The 13,645-nt window shown below is 42.4% G+C and overlaps 1 protein-coding gene across 3 annotated transcripts in view; it reads left to right on the top strand.

The window, feature by feature from the left end:
- Positions 1-13,645, top strand: part of SLC44A5 (solute carrier family 44 member 5) — a 75,233-nt gene that overhangs the window by 46,233 nt on the left and 15,355 nt on the right. The window contains exons 16-22 of one of the 3 annotated variants that reach the window (XM_042874101.1): positions 780-874; positions 1,262-1,365; positions 2,580-2,653; positions 4,332-4,402; positions 5,745-5,833; positions 6,459-6,543; positions 9,881-10,787. In XM_042874101.1, coding sequence (XP_042730035.1) covers positions 780-874; positions 1,262-1,365; positions 2,580-2,653; positions 4,332-4,402; positions 5,745-5,833; positions 6,459-6,543; positions 9,881-9,951 — 589 coding nt within the window. In that variant the 3' untranslated portion in view covers positions 9,952-10,787. Of the gene's footprint in view, positions 1-779; positions 875-1,261; positions 1,366-2,579; positions 2,654-4,331; positions 4,403-5,744; positions 5,834-6,458; positions 6,544-8,132; positions 9,503-9,880; positions 10,788-13,645 lie in introns of those variants that run through there. The other 2 variants (XM_042874100.1, XR_006179480.1) reach the window with 2 other exon arrangements.

The following is a 13,645-nucleotide window of genomic DNA, read 5'->3' as shown; positions in this document are numbered from 1 at the left end:
TAATTCCTTCCCTAAGCATCTCATAATTCTCTTCCCTTGCAACCCAGAATGTGTCCAGTACCCCAAGTCATTAACACTCTCCAGTCTGAAAGGTGCTCAAGAAGTCAATTCTTGTTGACTTACCTTGATGGGCTTTACATCTGAGCCAAGGGACTGATGGCTCTCTTGGGGTTGGCCGTCCTTTCCTCTGAGTGGCTCATTTGGGATCCCCCTGAAGTTGTGCCTCTGTGCTTGCAGAGGTGAGCTTTTGGTAGGACAATCCTTCTGCTGTTACGAGTGTGGGTGAAGCAAGACAGAGCATTGTTCAGGATGTGCACCCCACTATTTTTGCTCTGTGCTGTGTCCCGTGCCCTAACTACTGTCATTATAGGCTTAGCTCTTCTCATTAAAAACATGATGCTTCCTGTCAACTCAGAGGATGCACTGAGTCAATAAGTGCATAGCTGACTAATAGAAAGTAAGGAATAGGCACATTTTGAAAACCTGGGTATAAGATTAGTGAGCTCATAATAATCTTTTGATACTCAAAGCCTCTTTTGACTTGATGAGATAACTGGCTGACAGTTCGGCTTACAGCTAGATTGCTGTAATTACATCTCCCATGCATACTCTGCCCAGACTAGGGCTGACTTTATTCTGAAAGTTATGTCTTTTCCAGCACTGCTCAAAGGGTTGTGCTGACAGGGAATGCGTGTTCGGTGCCACTGTGATTAAGATAAAGTTTTGACAGAACTAACTAATGTGAATGCAACCATCAAATAGCATTTATTTTGTTTTAGATACCATACTGGTTCACTGGCATTTGGAGCCTTAATTCTTGCAATTGTCCAGCTGATCAGAGTAATACTGGAGTACTTGGATCACAAACTGAAAGGTGGGATTTATGAATCGGCACTGGGTTATTAAAAGCTCCTTTGGTAAATTATTTCCTTCCTTTCTCCAGATGATTTTTCAGAAATGAAAAGAGATGACTTCCACATTAGCACTAGCCATTTCAGTTCTATTTGACAGCCATGGAATTTGTGATGATTTGCTGAAATTGAGTGAGTTGGATCTTCAATGCGGAGTTCACGTGGGGCATGAATCTCATCTAGCTGAAAGCTATTGAGCTAAATTTGGTTAGGAAGCAGAGTCTGTACCCAGGAGAAAAGAAGAACATTTCTGCTTTCGCCACAGTTTTAAGATTTTCTTCTCAACATGTTTCTGTTTTCTGGAGACTGTTCCTAAGTTCTGTCTATGATGTGCTTTCTCCTTTTTTCAGGTACACAGAACTCCTTCACTAGATTTCTACTCTGCTGCCTCAAATGCTGTTTCTGGTGTTTGGAAAGATTCTTAAAATTTATAAACAGAAATGCCTACATCATGGTATGTGCTGTCTTTGCATGTGGTCTGCACTGTCTGGGACACTAAAATACCCTAGCAGCTACTAGTTGGTAAACAGCCAGCAGTACTAGAATCTGCTGAATAAATAAAGTGATTTGTGGGAGTTTTCAGGAAGTGCATGTGGTGCTACAATGGAAAAGTAAGGGTTTTTTTTCTTCTTCTAAGTTCTTTCCTTTTCTTGCCTGTCCTTGTCCTTTCTCCCTACCCTACAAAGGAAGTGGAAGGGAATGGCAGCACTGGTTAATTTCCCCCTCTGATTCAGCAGCAGGAGTCCTACTTCAACAGGAACGCAGACTTGTTTTTTGCTGCGTGTTGATGTGACACTTCTGCTTGGAGGCAGTGTTTGAGTAAGGACATCAGAAGGTGTGTGGTGTCTGTATTTGTCTAGGAAGACAAAAGCATGAATTCTATTAGCAGCAGCAGTGATATTACTCTAAAATAAATCCTGTTGTTTTGGCTTCTGAAAGAGAAATCCCAGATTGTCATTAAATAAATAGATTACGTGTTTCACCTGAGGATGTTCTGACTTGAAATAATTTAAGTGATTGAATGCTAGTCACGGGCATTATCTCAAAGTAAGTGGGACTAACAGGTCCATTTTGACCCATGTTGTTGTTTTTGAACATCCTGTTTACAGCTGGCAAACTGGCTGCACTCCAGAAGAGCTTTCTAAACACTACCCGCTTTGTAGACGTTATTCCAGAAAGATGAAATGGTTTTGTTCCTCTGTCACTTCAGTGGCCATACTTCATGCTGACGTAAATCCACTGACTTTGATACTGATATTGCTGATTTCTTCTTGAGACAGTCAGGTCCAAGTCATTATCTAAGTGGCTCAACTCACTTCTGCTCTTCAAGCACCTGTTCCTTTTCCACTGGGTATGAATCTCACATGGGTAGCTAGCAAGGAGAAGAATCCCTCAGTAAGAAGCATTTTTTGCTCTCTTTGGAAAACTAAGTTGTGCCCTTTCAGATATGTAAGGGTAGCACGCTCAAAGTCAGGTGATTGGAAGAGAGATGAACGGTGCTGTGCCACAGAGTGGCGGGAAGCGCCGTGAGGTGGCTGGGAGAAGCGCTGTGTTCACGGAGCGTTCCCGGGCCGAGCGCTAGGGGGAGCTGTGCGTTACGGGAGCGTGATCCTTAGTGCAGGGGCGCCCTGATCTTTTCGAGTCCTTACCAGCGCTGTTATTTTGCAGATTGCCATATATGGTAAAAACTTTTGCACCTCGGCAAAGGAGGCGTTCTTTCTGCTCATGAGAAATGTGGTGAGGTAAGGGGCCGTCTCCAGTCCTTGGAAATGTCGGTGTTTGCTGCTGTTGCTCTGTGAAGACACACTTCCTTCCTCTTCCACCTCCGCTCCGACTATTAATGGTTCTGTCTAGAGACATGGCCATCACTTCTAGTAGCCAGTTTGTAAAAGGGAGCTGTCTGGCATAGTAACCTATGCAAATTTGATCTAATGTAACTGTTCCGTTTAGGTTGCTCTTTTAGAATCCTAAGCACATACTAGATTGTAATTCTGCCTCTAAGTAACTGATGGAAGCCCTATGTGAGAAGATCTGTGCATAAAAAGCAATGGGATGATCATGGAATCATAGAATGACTGGGGTTGGGAGGGACCTTAAAGCCCATCCAGTGCATATCATCCTGTTGCTGTACTGGAAGGCCACAGTGAGATCTCCCCTGAGCTGCCTTTTCTCCAGGCTGAAGCATGCCTGTCTCCTCAGCTTGTCTCCGGGAGAGGTGCTCCAGCCCTCTGAGCACCCTCGTGTCCCTGCTTTTGGACCTGCTCAAACAGCTCAGAAAGTAGTTTATGTTACTTAGTGAAGGACTGGGAGGAAGAGAGGAATTGAAGGGGATGTTGAAAGAGACCAAAATGGAACCAGTGCTTAAAATAGAGGAGGAATGGACTGGATGGGGGAAAATGGAATACATCCACTCTGTTACCCTGCATTAATATCAGAACAGTGGTGCTGTGTCTGTATCAGGTACTGCCTCTGCAGGAGGAAAAAGAAGGTGCCTTTTTTCCTCTCAGAACTACCACCTCACTGTCCTTTGTGCTTCTGCTCTTAATAGGAGTAATAGCTAAAATACAGACATACAGTTTTATTGTTTTGTTTATTTTGTGTGTTTTCAGTTCTTGATCTCCCATGGGCTAATAATGATTTATTCTCTTTAATATTCGTTAATCTCATCCATCGTGGCAGTCAGTACGGTATATTACCCTATGCACAGCTGTCAGTGCTGGCATGAGGCTGATGATGCGAAGCTCGTTTTCCATGCCGTTATTTACCTGCAGTTTCTGATAAGACAGGCTAGCAGGATTTCAAGCAGAAGGCGGCAGCTGTTGCTTTCAGTGAAGTCTGCAGACTTGCTGTTTTTCTGTCTGCCTTCCTTCATTCGTTCATCAGTGACTGTCCCCCTGCTTGGAGACCTCCTACCTTCAGTGTTACCACGTATCTTGAAATAGCCATGTGGATTTGGCATGTCATGGAGTCATAAAATGTGGCCAGATGGGACCAAGAGAGAAGAGGACCTACCAACAGTCTGCATAAACTTTGCTTTTTGTTGTGGTGTTTATTTTGCCTCTTTGGGGCTAGCTTGTCTGAGACCCTAGCGGAAAGTTTGAAACAAGGATATTTTGACACTTTTTAATTTTTCTTTATTTCTGTTTTTTTTTTTACCAAGGGCAATAGGCAGTCTGCAGGCCTAATTCACTGGGCATGCCTTGTCAAGGCCTAATTCAGCAAGGTGGTCAGGTTGTTTTTGTGTTTTGGGTTGTTTTTTGCCTCGTTGGATTAGGCTGTAATGAAGTTCTTCTCGATGCTGCTTTTGTTACATTATCAGTCTGTGAAACCAGCTTTTGTCAGTTATCCATAGATGTAATGAAGAAGAACACAAATTGAAGGTTTGTGGTAACTATGTATCCTTTGTCCTTTGCTGAACAGAGTTGCAGTTCTGGACAAAGTCACAGACTTTCTTTTATTCCTGGGGAAAATTCTCGTAGCTGGTGGTGTAGGTAAGATGACTGATTTTTTTCCAAATTCCTATTTACTGTTACCTACAAGTGTGCCTCCTGTGTTCATGTATGCTTACTTAGCAGTTAAGAGGTTCTCTTTGGTCTGACTATTGAATTATTTTTTTTCTTTTCCCCCCTCTTTATTCCCTGTGTGGTTGTACAGCATCTTTTCTGTAATTGCTTTGTTAGGCTGGCAGGTGTTGCTAACAGAAGGACTTCTGCAGCCAAAGCACTGCAGCTGGATCAAACCAAATTCGTACCCCATAGATCAGCCATAATCCGTTCTCTCTCCACAAGAGCTGAGCAGACGAGCTCCTTGCGTTCACCTGGAGCAGACAGCACACACGTGGGAGGTGGTGCAGGTCTGCAGGGGGTGGGCATGAAGTCATGCCATATTCAGTCCCATTTAGAAAAATCTCCGACCAAAAGTAAAAGAAATAAGATGTTTTTAATATCCATACAGTTCTTCTTTGCTGTCAGTAAATATAAAAAAATATTTTTTGATATTTCATGGCTTGAATTGATCTTTTCAAAACGAAACACTTTGAGAAATTCAGGTTGGTAGTATTTCTTTACAGCTTATCTATGTTGTGACAGCAGTTTCAAAACGTTGTTTTACTAATAACGTAATTTGTATTTTGTATACTTTAAAAGATTACTGGTGAACAATATTGTGAGTAGAAATTGAAAATTATTATCAAGACCAGATCTAAATTTTTCTGTCATTACTGCGGAAGGCCTTGCAAGCTGGGGCACAAAATTGATTTGAAATGTTTTTGAAATGTAAGCCATGAAGTGCTGAAACTCATTTGTGCCTTCTTTCTCTTCAAAAATAAGTTCTTCTGACTACTTCCATTTTAAATGAGCTGTTCTGTTCTAAATCTACTGCTGTGTACTTCACTAGCACTGCCATTTCTTTTTATTTTATTATGAAATAGTTAAGAATTTCTTCAAGCAATAGAATCTAAAGCTGGATTTTGCTGACTGCTTTTATTTTAGGAAAAAAATCCCCCCACTCATCTTTGTTATTATCCCACATTATTGTCGTCTTCATTATTATTCATCATCATTTTGAAATTAAATCCAGCAAAGTGGTGAAATAAAACAACTGTTTGAAGTCTTCCTGGACCTATGAATACCATTACGGTAACTGATGCATGTACATCTCTCTTCTGTTCAGAATACAGATCCAGGAGATAATTAGGGTGGAGAAATGTATTATTCACAGACTCTTGTATAAACCAGCCTTGGGCCTACTGTATGTTGCTCTTGTCACATCCCTCCTTTAGGTGTTCAGAAATCAGGTACCCCAGGAATTGCTAATCTTTTGTGCTTCTTGCAGGTGTTCTCGCGTTCTTCTTCTTCACACAGAGAATACCAGTCTTTGCCCAGGAAGCACCAGCACTAAACTACTACTGGGTACCATTGTTGGTAAGGCAACTGTCTAACCCCCTGAACACAGAAGGCAGTTTGAGGTGTTCAGATTAGTCAGGGTGCGTTCTGGTAACAGCTGCTGTCGTGCTCTTCAGTGAGGAGCGATCTGTTATATTCCGCTCCTCTGGGTTGCTCAGACAGAAGTCACACTGCAGTAACTCTGCACCTTCTGGGAAAAAAAGGTTACAGGTTTTCTTTGCTCAGGCTTCCCAAACAGCAAAGGCTGATGGTGAAGCACCAGTGACACTGTGGCTTCTAATGGAAAAAGTCTGTGATGTCCCTTTTCTTGCTACAGATCAGCCCATGGGGACTGTGGAACAACTCTAGGATGAGTGATTCTTTAGATTACTGTCTTTTGAAGGAGCTCAGAATGTGCTTACAGATATTCTCCATGGAGGTTGAAATGGCTTCAGTTTGACAGCTGAAAAACTGGTGGCTACTGCATGCAGTGTCTTGAATGTCTAATCTCTTTCCACAGCATCAGTAGCATCTGATAGAATTAAGGAGATGCAATTAAATCTTCCACAATTTGCTTAGCAGAGTAGGCATCTGACTTGTGTTAACATCGCCACATTGGTGTCAAGCTAACATTTGGGGTTTTATTGTGGTTTGTCTTTTGTAGACTGTCATTATTGGCTCCTACCTAGTGGCACACGGGTTCTTCAGTGTCTATGCAATGTGTGTTGATACACTTTTCCTCTGCTTTTGTAAGTACTGAGTTTTCTTTCATTAATACCTGTGAATCACAGGAGGAGTACAAAAGCACTTTTTCTGTTCCATACAGAATTCTGTTTACGTGCTTGGAGATTGAGTGAGGAAAAGTATTACTTTGCTTTTTAGACTCACTCTTCGATGCATGCTTGTGTGCAGAAGTGTGTCTCAGTCTTAAAGTAAGAGAAGGGAGTTGCAGCTCACGTGGATATCTGGCTTTTCTTCTTCAGATGTTCTTTAACTATTACTAACTTCACTGAGTGAAGGCTGAAATAAAATGAGCAGCACTCTGTGCAGCCCTGTCATTCTGAGGCCATACCGTTGGTTCTTCTCAGCATGTGTTGCAGAGTGTTTTATGCAAAAGACAAAATATACTAGGAATTTCCTTCTTTTCTCATGACTGATTATCCCTGTACATTTGAAAGATCTCTGTTTTATGTGTGAGATAATACCAGGCTAGTGTAAAACAATAGGGGGTTCTTAAAAGAGCTTATGGACACGCAGTTAGTATGCCCTAAGACATTTTGTCAGCGCTAGAGGCACAAGCAGATATCCACCTAACACTACTAATAATTATCCAGTAAATAAGTTAAAATGAAAACAAATAAGCACATAAATGGTTACTCAAGTTAAGAATATTAACTTGAGTTATAGTTAAGAAGTTGAGAATAAAATGCAAATTAATCAAACTGATAAAGTTTAGGAAGTTGGTTGGCACACTCAAAACTATCAGATTTTCATTTTAGTTTACCCCAGAGGCCTACAGTTAATCTATATGTGCAGTACATGCTGTCATGTCACGACATGCTGTCGTGAAGATTTGCTTTCTCTGACATCTGTGGCCGTTCCATGCAACTAGTGCTTTCTGTTTGGATTTTCAGAAGCAGCTGCCTGCCTTTGCAAGGCTGCAGTTGCAGTAACCCTTCTCCACTGCACTCTTTCCAGACTGCCCCTCAGTTTGAGATTGTTCACCTGTCTGTGCGAGGCATTAACGCTGGGCTGAACCCAGACCAGTGATGTACGCACATCCTTCTGTAGGAAAACAAGGAATACGCCCATCTCGTTACTTTAAATCCATGTTCTGTTTTGCTTCCCGTGCTTCCATTTGCTGTCATACAGTAGGAAATACTGTAGGATGTTGTGCACTGGCAGCACTAGGTTTTTTGGAGAGCTTCATCTCAAGCAGTGAAAAAGGTCCAGTTGAAAAAAATGCTTAAACCCAAAGCTACCTCTGGTCAAAATGTCGGGCTGCTTTAGAAAAAACGTGGCCACCAGCATTGTGGAGGCATTGTGAGTTCCTGACAACCTCACTTACAGCACCAGAGCAAAGGAATGGAGAACAAAAGGGATGCGTGGCTGTCACTTTAAAATAATTAGGTGTGTGCCTCTGCTTTATGTAAAACAATGTCTGACTTGTGAAAAAAAGTTGTTTTGTGGTGTCCTTCAGCATTTTAACGAGTCAGAACTTTCCCTGAGAGCTTTTAAAATGTTGATTCTTTTGCTCTCTCCCTTCCTCAACTCTCTCTCTTTCTCTCACGTGTGTGTTTGGTGTGCTGCTGTTTGCTGCTTTCCTGTGTAAATTCAGGTGAAGACCTGGAAAGAAATGATGGATCTACAGCAAAACCCTACTTCATGTCAGCTAGCCTCCACCGAATTCTAGGGAAGAAGGAGCTAAGCCCTAAGAAGGCAATAGGATAACATGCAATAAACCTCAGCATCAAAACAGTGTCACTTTTAAGCAAAATGTGTGTAAATTAGGCACAAGTAAATACTGTAAATGATGCTTCTGGTTAATGGGTGATTCTTTTTTCCTCTTGCTTACATCTTTAAAAAATCAGCAGCATTGATAATGTTTTATTAGTTTAAAAGCTTAAGCTAACAGCTGTGAAACAAGGCCACATTTTAGTCTATAGAGTGCCTATGGAAAGAAAAAATGTAAATTTGAAGCTTTTGTAAGTCTATAATAATGTTTTAATAACTTTTTTAACACAAGTTGCTGCCTTAAATGACAGCAGTTTTGATAACATTTCTTTTTATAAGTGTATATTTGTAAAAGATATTCAGGCAATTTTTTGAAAGCACTAAATGTAACCTAATTAGCCATAAAAAAGATAGTTTGGGAGTCTCTAGTTAACCAGAGATGCTACTAAATCTGTAAATATGGTGCTATGATTGTATTTTTTGTACATGCTGGTTGTCAGCTATTTAAACTGTGATTATACATGCATTAATGGTTCCCTACACTGAAATGTAATAACGTTTTAATCCCGTTGACAAGTGTGTGTTCTGAGAAGTGATGGTACGTGTAGTCCTGAAGAAAGCAATCTGAGAAGACTACTCTCTCTGTTGGTGCTGCTTAAAGTGAAGTTTTCTTTGAGCTGTGCTTGAAAGATGATATAATTGAGACAGGATCCTATGGTGCTTCAAAGAGAGATCTGTGGTTCACACAGACGAAGTTCTGTCTGATCCACGTTGGCAAAGATATCATTTCCTAGCTGATGTGTAAAAGACAGATACTTGTGTTAATATCCTGTCTTCAGTGAGTCTTTGTATTCTACATTATGAGGAAGTTGAGCTGCGCTGAGAGGAAAATGGAACGCGATATTTTGTTTTCCTTGCAAGGAAGTTTTGGCTGTATATGTACACAGGACCTCCGCTGCATCTGCCTAGTTCAGAAAGGCTTCTCAGTAGGTACTGCAATGGCAGCGTGGGTTCTGAGATCCAAGGCGTGCACTTCCTGCAGGTCTCTGGTCTCTCAGTGGCTTATACAGTAAGATACGAAAATAAGATATTGGACTGGAGTCTCCTCATGGTGCAGCATTAATTAGCTACTGGAAGAAACTCCAAAAGATTTGGTGTCCTCTTTGAGACTCGTTAAGATTGTTGGTTGTTAGAATTTTTTTTTTTTTTTTTTTTTTTTTTTTAGGAAAAGCATATTAACATTCTGTTCAGGCCTATGAACCTCCCTTTAGTAGAACTGTCGCTGGGTCAAGTTACAGCTCTGCTCATAAAAAATATCTTATACTCTGTCTACAGAGTCCATTACTGCCATGAGCTGAACTAAAAAGGTTCTGAGGCGTGCCACTAGTTTTCACGGATTCCACAGTACTAAATGAGGTATTCCATTGCCACTTTCAGGAGCTGGCATGTGACATACCTCTTCCAAATCCATGGCAGGAATTTGGCCGCTGGAAATACTTTGCTAGCCCAAAGAGTCTCTTGCTATCACAAAGAGAAAGGCAAATTCTTTTCCAAATGATCTGAATTCTTATTTCTTGGGAAAATTTGCTGACAATACATATTCCAAAATGATTTTTGCTCTTTGACTTACAGCTTCAGCTTGTGATCACTTGAATCCCAACAAGGACAGACAGACTGTCCTTTATGCAGTAGGCCTGGGGTGAAGCTAATGCATGAGTGTTGTCACCCACCTGCTTGGAGTCACGGGCGTGATGGGGTCGTGGAGTCCTGTGAGTGGAGGTACGAGTAGCAGGGTGCTGGTGTGAGTTCTGTGATCCAGCAGGCACCGTAGCTCTTCCCCCCCGAAGCATAAATGAGTGGTTCTCATTTGGACTTAGATAACGTAAAATAAAGGCATACAGTTTCCAACTGAACTGGTGACTGGGCACCTTCGGTTTTTGAGAACCTCACTTGAGATACTGTAAACTTGACTTACAGAAAGGGCTGAGAAATATAGCTTCTGAAAACTGACTTATGGTTTCTGTCCTCATCATCTTTCCTTTCTCATCACATGTGTGGCAGTGAATATTGAAACCCCTATTTCTCGGATGTTGTCCGAGAGAATTAAGCCAATAACATCATGGGCATATGTCACTGTTAATAGAAATCTCACTTGTCTGCGAGATTTGAGCTCACGGTCCGTGCTCTGCTTATTACCATCTTTTAACCACCATGCAATTAGTTTGCAGCTAACGAAACTGCATTAGGTAATCTGTATGTCGCTACTGGACCCCAGGCTCTTTCTGGCACCTCAACTGAAAAAGCTCATTTCTGAATACGGTGTGCTTTTTTTATCATATGAATGTAACCGTAGGGATTATTAGGAATGAAGTGTAACAGAGTAGTATACAGTTATTTGATTAGAGGACTTTTGTAACAAACCTATGCATTTACTAAAGGAATTTCTAAAAGCGAAAGTTTTAAATTGCATTATTATTTATATACAGTAAATATATATAAATGTTATAAATCGCTCCACTCACTATTTTGTGAAAATAAATTATTTAGAATGTAAGCGATCATCATTTCTGAGAAGAAAACTTAAAAGCCATTTTCTTTATGATATAACTAAGAGAACTGTGAAAATAAAAGCAATACCATATTAATTTTGTCATCAATAAACTGAATAAATAAGTAATAATGATTTAATAGTAAAATTGGCTTAAAAAAAATAAACTACTGTTAATGAAATAAGTAGAAATTATTGCAAGTATTTACTTGGAAAACACTCACTTAGAAGTTTTTAGGCTGGTAGGATGGCCCGGTTAGTCCTGTGAAGCCGTGTCCGGAGATTTGCACCACAGCTTCCAGTGCCAGCATCTGTGGATCTGGGCATCTGCCTTGTTGCTTGAGTTAGAACCAAATTTGAAGTTCCGTTCTTTGCTGTGGAGTGGAACGTGCGACTGAGTGTAAGGCAGTGAAAGGTTACGTTTTCCTTGATCCTGAGCCAACTAGAGTCAGTGATGAAATTTCCAGTATTTCATGAGGGCAGGGCGGCCCTGCGCGGCGCCGGGCGGTGGGGGGCTGTGCTGCAGGCAGTCAGGGACGGCTGGGAACCTGGAAGCCCAGGAGCCCGTGGTGCTGCTGCTGTGTGCGAGGCACCCAGCGGTGCTGGGGGGTTTCTGCCGTCCTGCCCAGCCCCAGGCTGCGCGTTTTTCTGGCCAGTGGGAGAGCTGCAGAAGTGGGATGGCTGTGAAGAAAGGCCCTGTTAAGCGCATCAGACTTCTTTGGAGTTCTTGAACAAGCAGAATGTAGAAGCTGTGAGATACTAGAAAATAGCCAGTATCATATCCGTGCAATAAGCTTGCTTTAGTTCTGGTTTAATTCATTGTGTCTCCCTGTGATATATTAATGGATGGCTTTTATTTGCATGTCTTATACCAAAGTTTTAATGTCAAGCCTTCAAATTTTGTAAAGAAAAAAAAAACAAAAAAAGGAACTTCCTTACTTAGGCTTTTTTCCAAGTAGTATCCAGCGGTTGGTTATTGTGGGTCGGGTGCTGTAAGGATGCTGAGTAGTCCTGCGAACGTCAGTATTTAAACGTATGAAATGTTTCGCTGTTGCACATCCTGCAGTAGGCCGGTGCAGTGATTGGCAGCCATAATGTCAGGCTTATCCTGTGGGAGGTCAGTAAGTGTTCTAAAATTGGTTGCCATGGCAGTGACTGTAGAAGACTGTCCTCTGTAACATGGAACATCCCTCCGACCGGTTGCTTGTTGCTCAGCCTGGACGCCTGTGCCCTCTGACGAAGTGCCTTACCTGGCTGTTGTTTTACCTGGCTTATATCCTGAAGTTGATTCGCGTCACATAAATGACTCAACAGAAAAGGCTAGCTAGGAGAAGCAGTACTCTCTATTTGAAATTCACTGATATAGAGCTTAACTGTAGGAAAAAAGTCAGATGTATTTGAATTGCATAATGCAACATGCACAATTTTTCTGTTGCTGTTGTCAGATCATGAAAGCATGCCATTTGGCCCAGGAGAAAACACGTGGCAGTTGTGCTGTTGCAAACAGTTAAATAAAAATGATGTCAGAGCATTCAATTTTCAGCGGTAGACTTCTTTATACCTTCGATTTATGGATAGTGGACTTCCACATGTGGCCAATTCTGCCTCCGGTGACAGCGTCCGCGAGCACCGTGCCCTATGGCTGTGGGGAGCATTGGGGCACAGCTGGAGTAAAAGCAGCTGGGAAATGCACGTGGTTCTGCCGCAGCGTGTTGGTCGCTCACGAGCGTAAAGTCATTTCCATTTTAAGACTGATGGTTTGCTATTCTGGAGGTGTTTTATAAACGATTCTAGATTTTTTATCTTTTGATACAGGTGATGATTTTTTGAGGTAATAAGTAATTTGTACTGCGCTGTAATCAAGTGGGAAATACAACTGTTTCTTCATGTTTAGTTAATACTACTAGCACTAATACTGCAGCTGTCTGTTACGTGACGTTACAGAAAGCCCACAGGCATTTGTCCCATAGAACAAGGTGTAAGATCACAGAAAGGCTCTGCAAGGACTGAGAAATGGAAATTACTGTCTGTTTCAATAATAAAGGTGTGTTATTATTGTGCCAAAACCAAGTTAACACGAGCACACGGCAGCTTGAGCTCTAAAACCTGTTTGCTTCTGCTATGCAGAAATAGGAACGTATTGTTTAAACACCTTTGGTAACTGAAGCGTTTAATATTTAATTCTGTTGTTGCTCACTGTTTTACAGCTCTTGGGGATTGTTCTAATAAAGATTTAGATACAAAGCAGAGTGCGTGTGCTCGTGCAGCGCTGTGCGCGGCGCCGGGCCGGGATGGAGGGCGGGGGGGGCGGCCGCTGTGAGGGGAACGCGGGCGGGCGGGGCGGGGCGCGGCTGCTGCTTAACGGCCGGGAGCTGCCGGCGCTGTGGTGGCGGCCCGGGCGCTGGCGGTGCCGTTGTGTTTCTTCGACTGCGTAGGGAACAACCGCGGCTTTTTAGTCGGACCTGTTCAGAAACCTTTTTGCCGGACGAGTTTGTACTAGCCGCAGTCCTGCCCTGTGATTTGGTTTCCGCAGACTCGGCCAAAGCCGTGCTTTCCTCCTGCCCCGTGTTGGCGGGTCGCCGGGCGCTCGGCGCGTGCAGGAGGTGCTGAGGGCTGCAGCTGCGCGGGCGCGTGCCGCGTTCCGTGTCGGCCTTTGCTGTAAGGGGAGGAAGAGGAACAGCATTGCTGCCTGCAGTGCAGTGTTTCCAGGTTGACGGGAGAAATTAAGTTAAAATAATAATAATTTCTTTGAAAAAGTGCTAAAGTGTTTCAGAGGTGAGGACGAATTTCAGCAGAGGCGGCTCAGCAGCGCTGGAGCTGCTGTGCGGACAAAGGCAGAATTCCAGCGG

The sequence above is a fragment of the Lagopus leucura genome, unplaced genomic scaffold (genome assembly GCF_019238085.1).
Source record: "Lagopus leucura isolate 7727_CA_CO unplaced genomic scaffold, USGS_WTPT01 Super-Scaffold_100009, whole genome shotgun sequence".
In the NCBI taxonomy this organism is placed as follows: Eukaryota; Metazoa; Chordata; class Aves; order Galliformes; family Phasianidae; genus Lagopus; species Lagopus leucura.
Note: the sequence above shows the minus strand (reverse complement) of the source record. Positions and strands in the feature narration are given on the sequence as shown.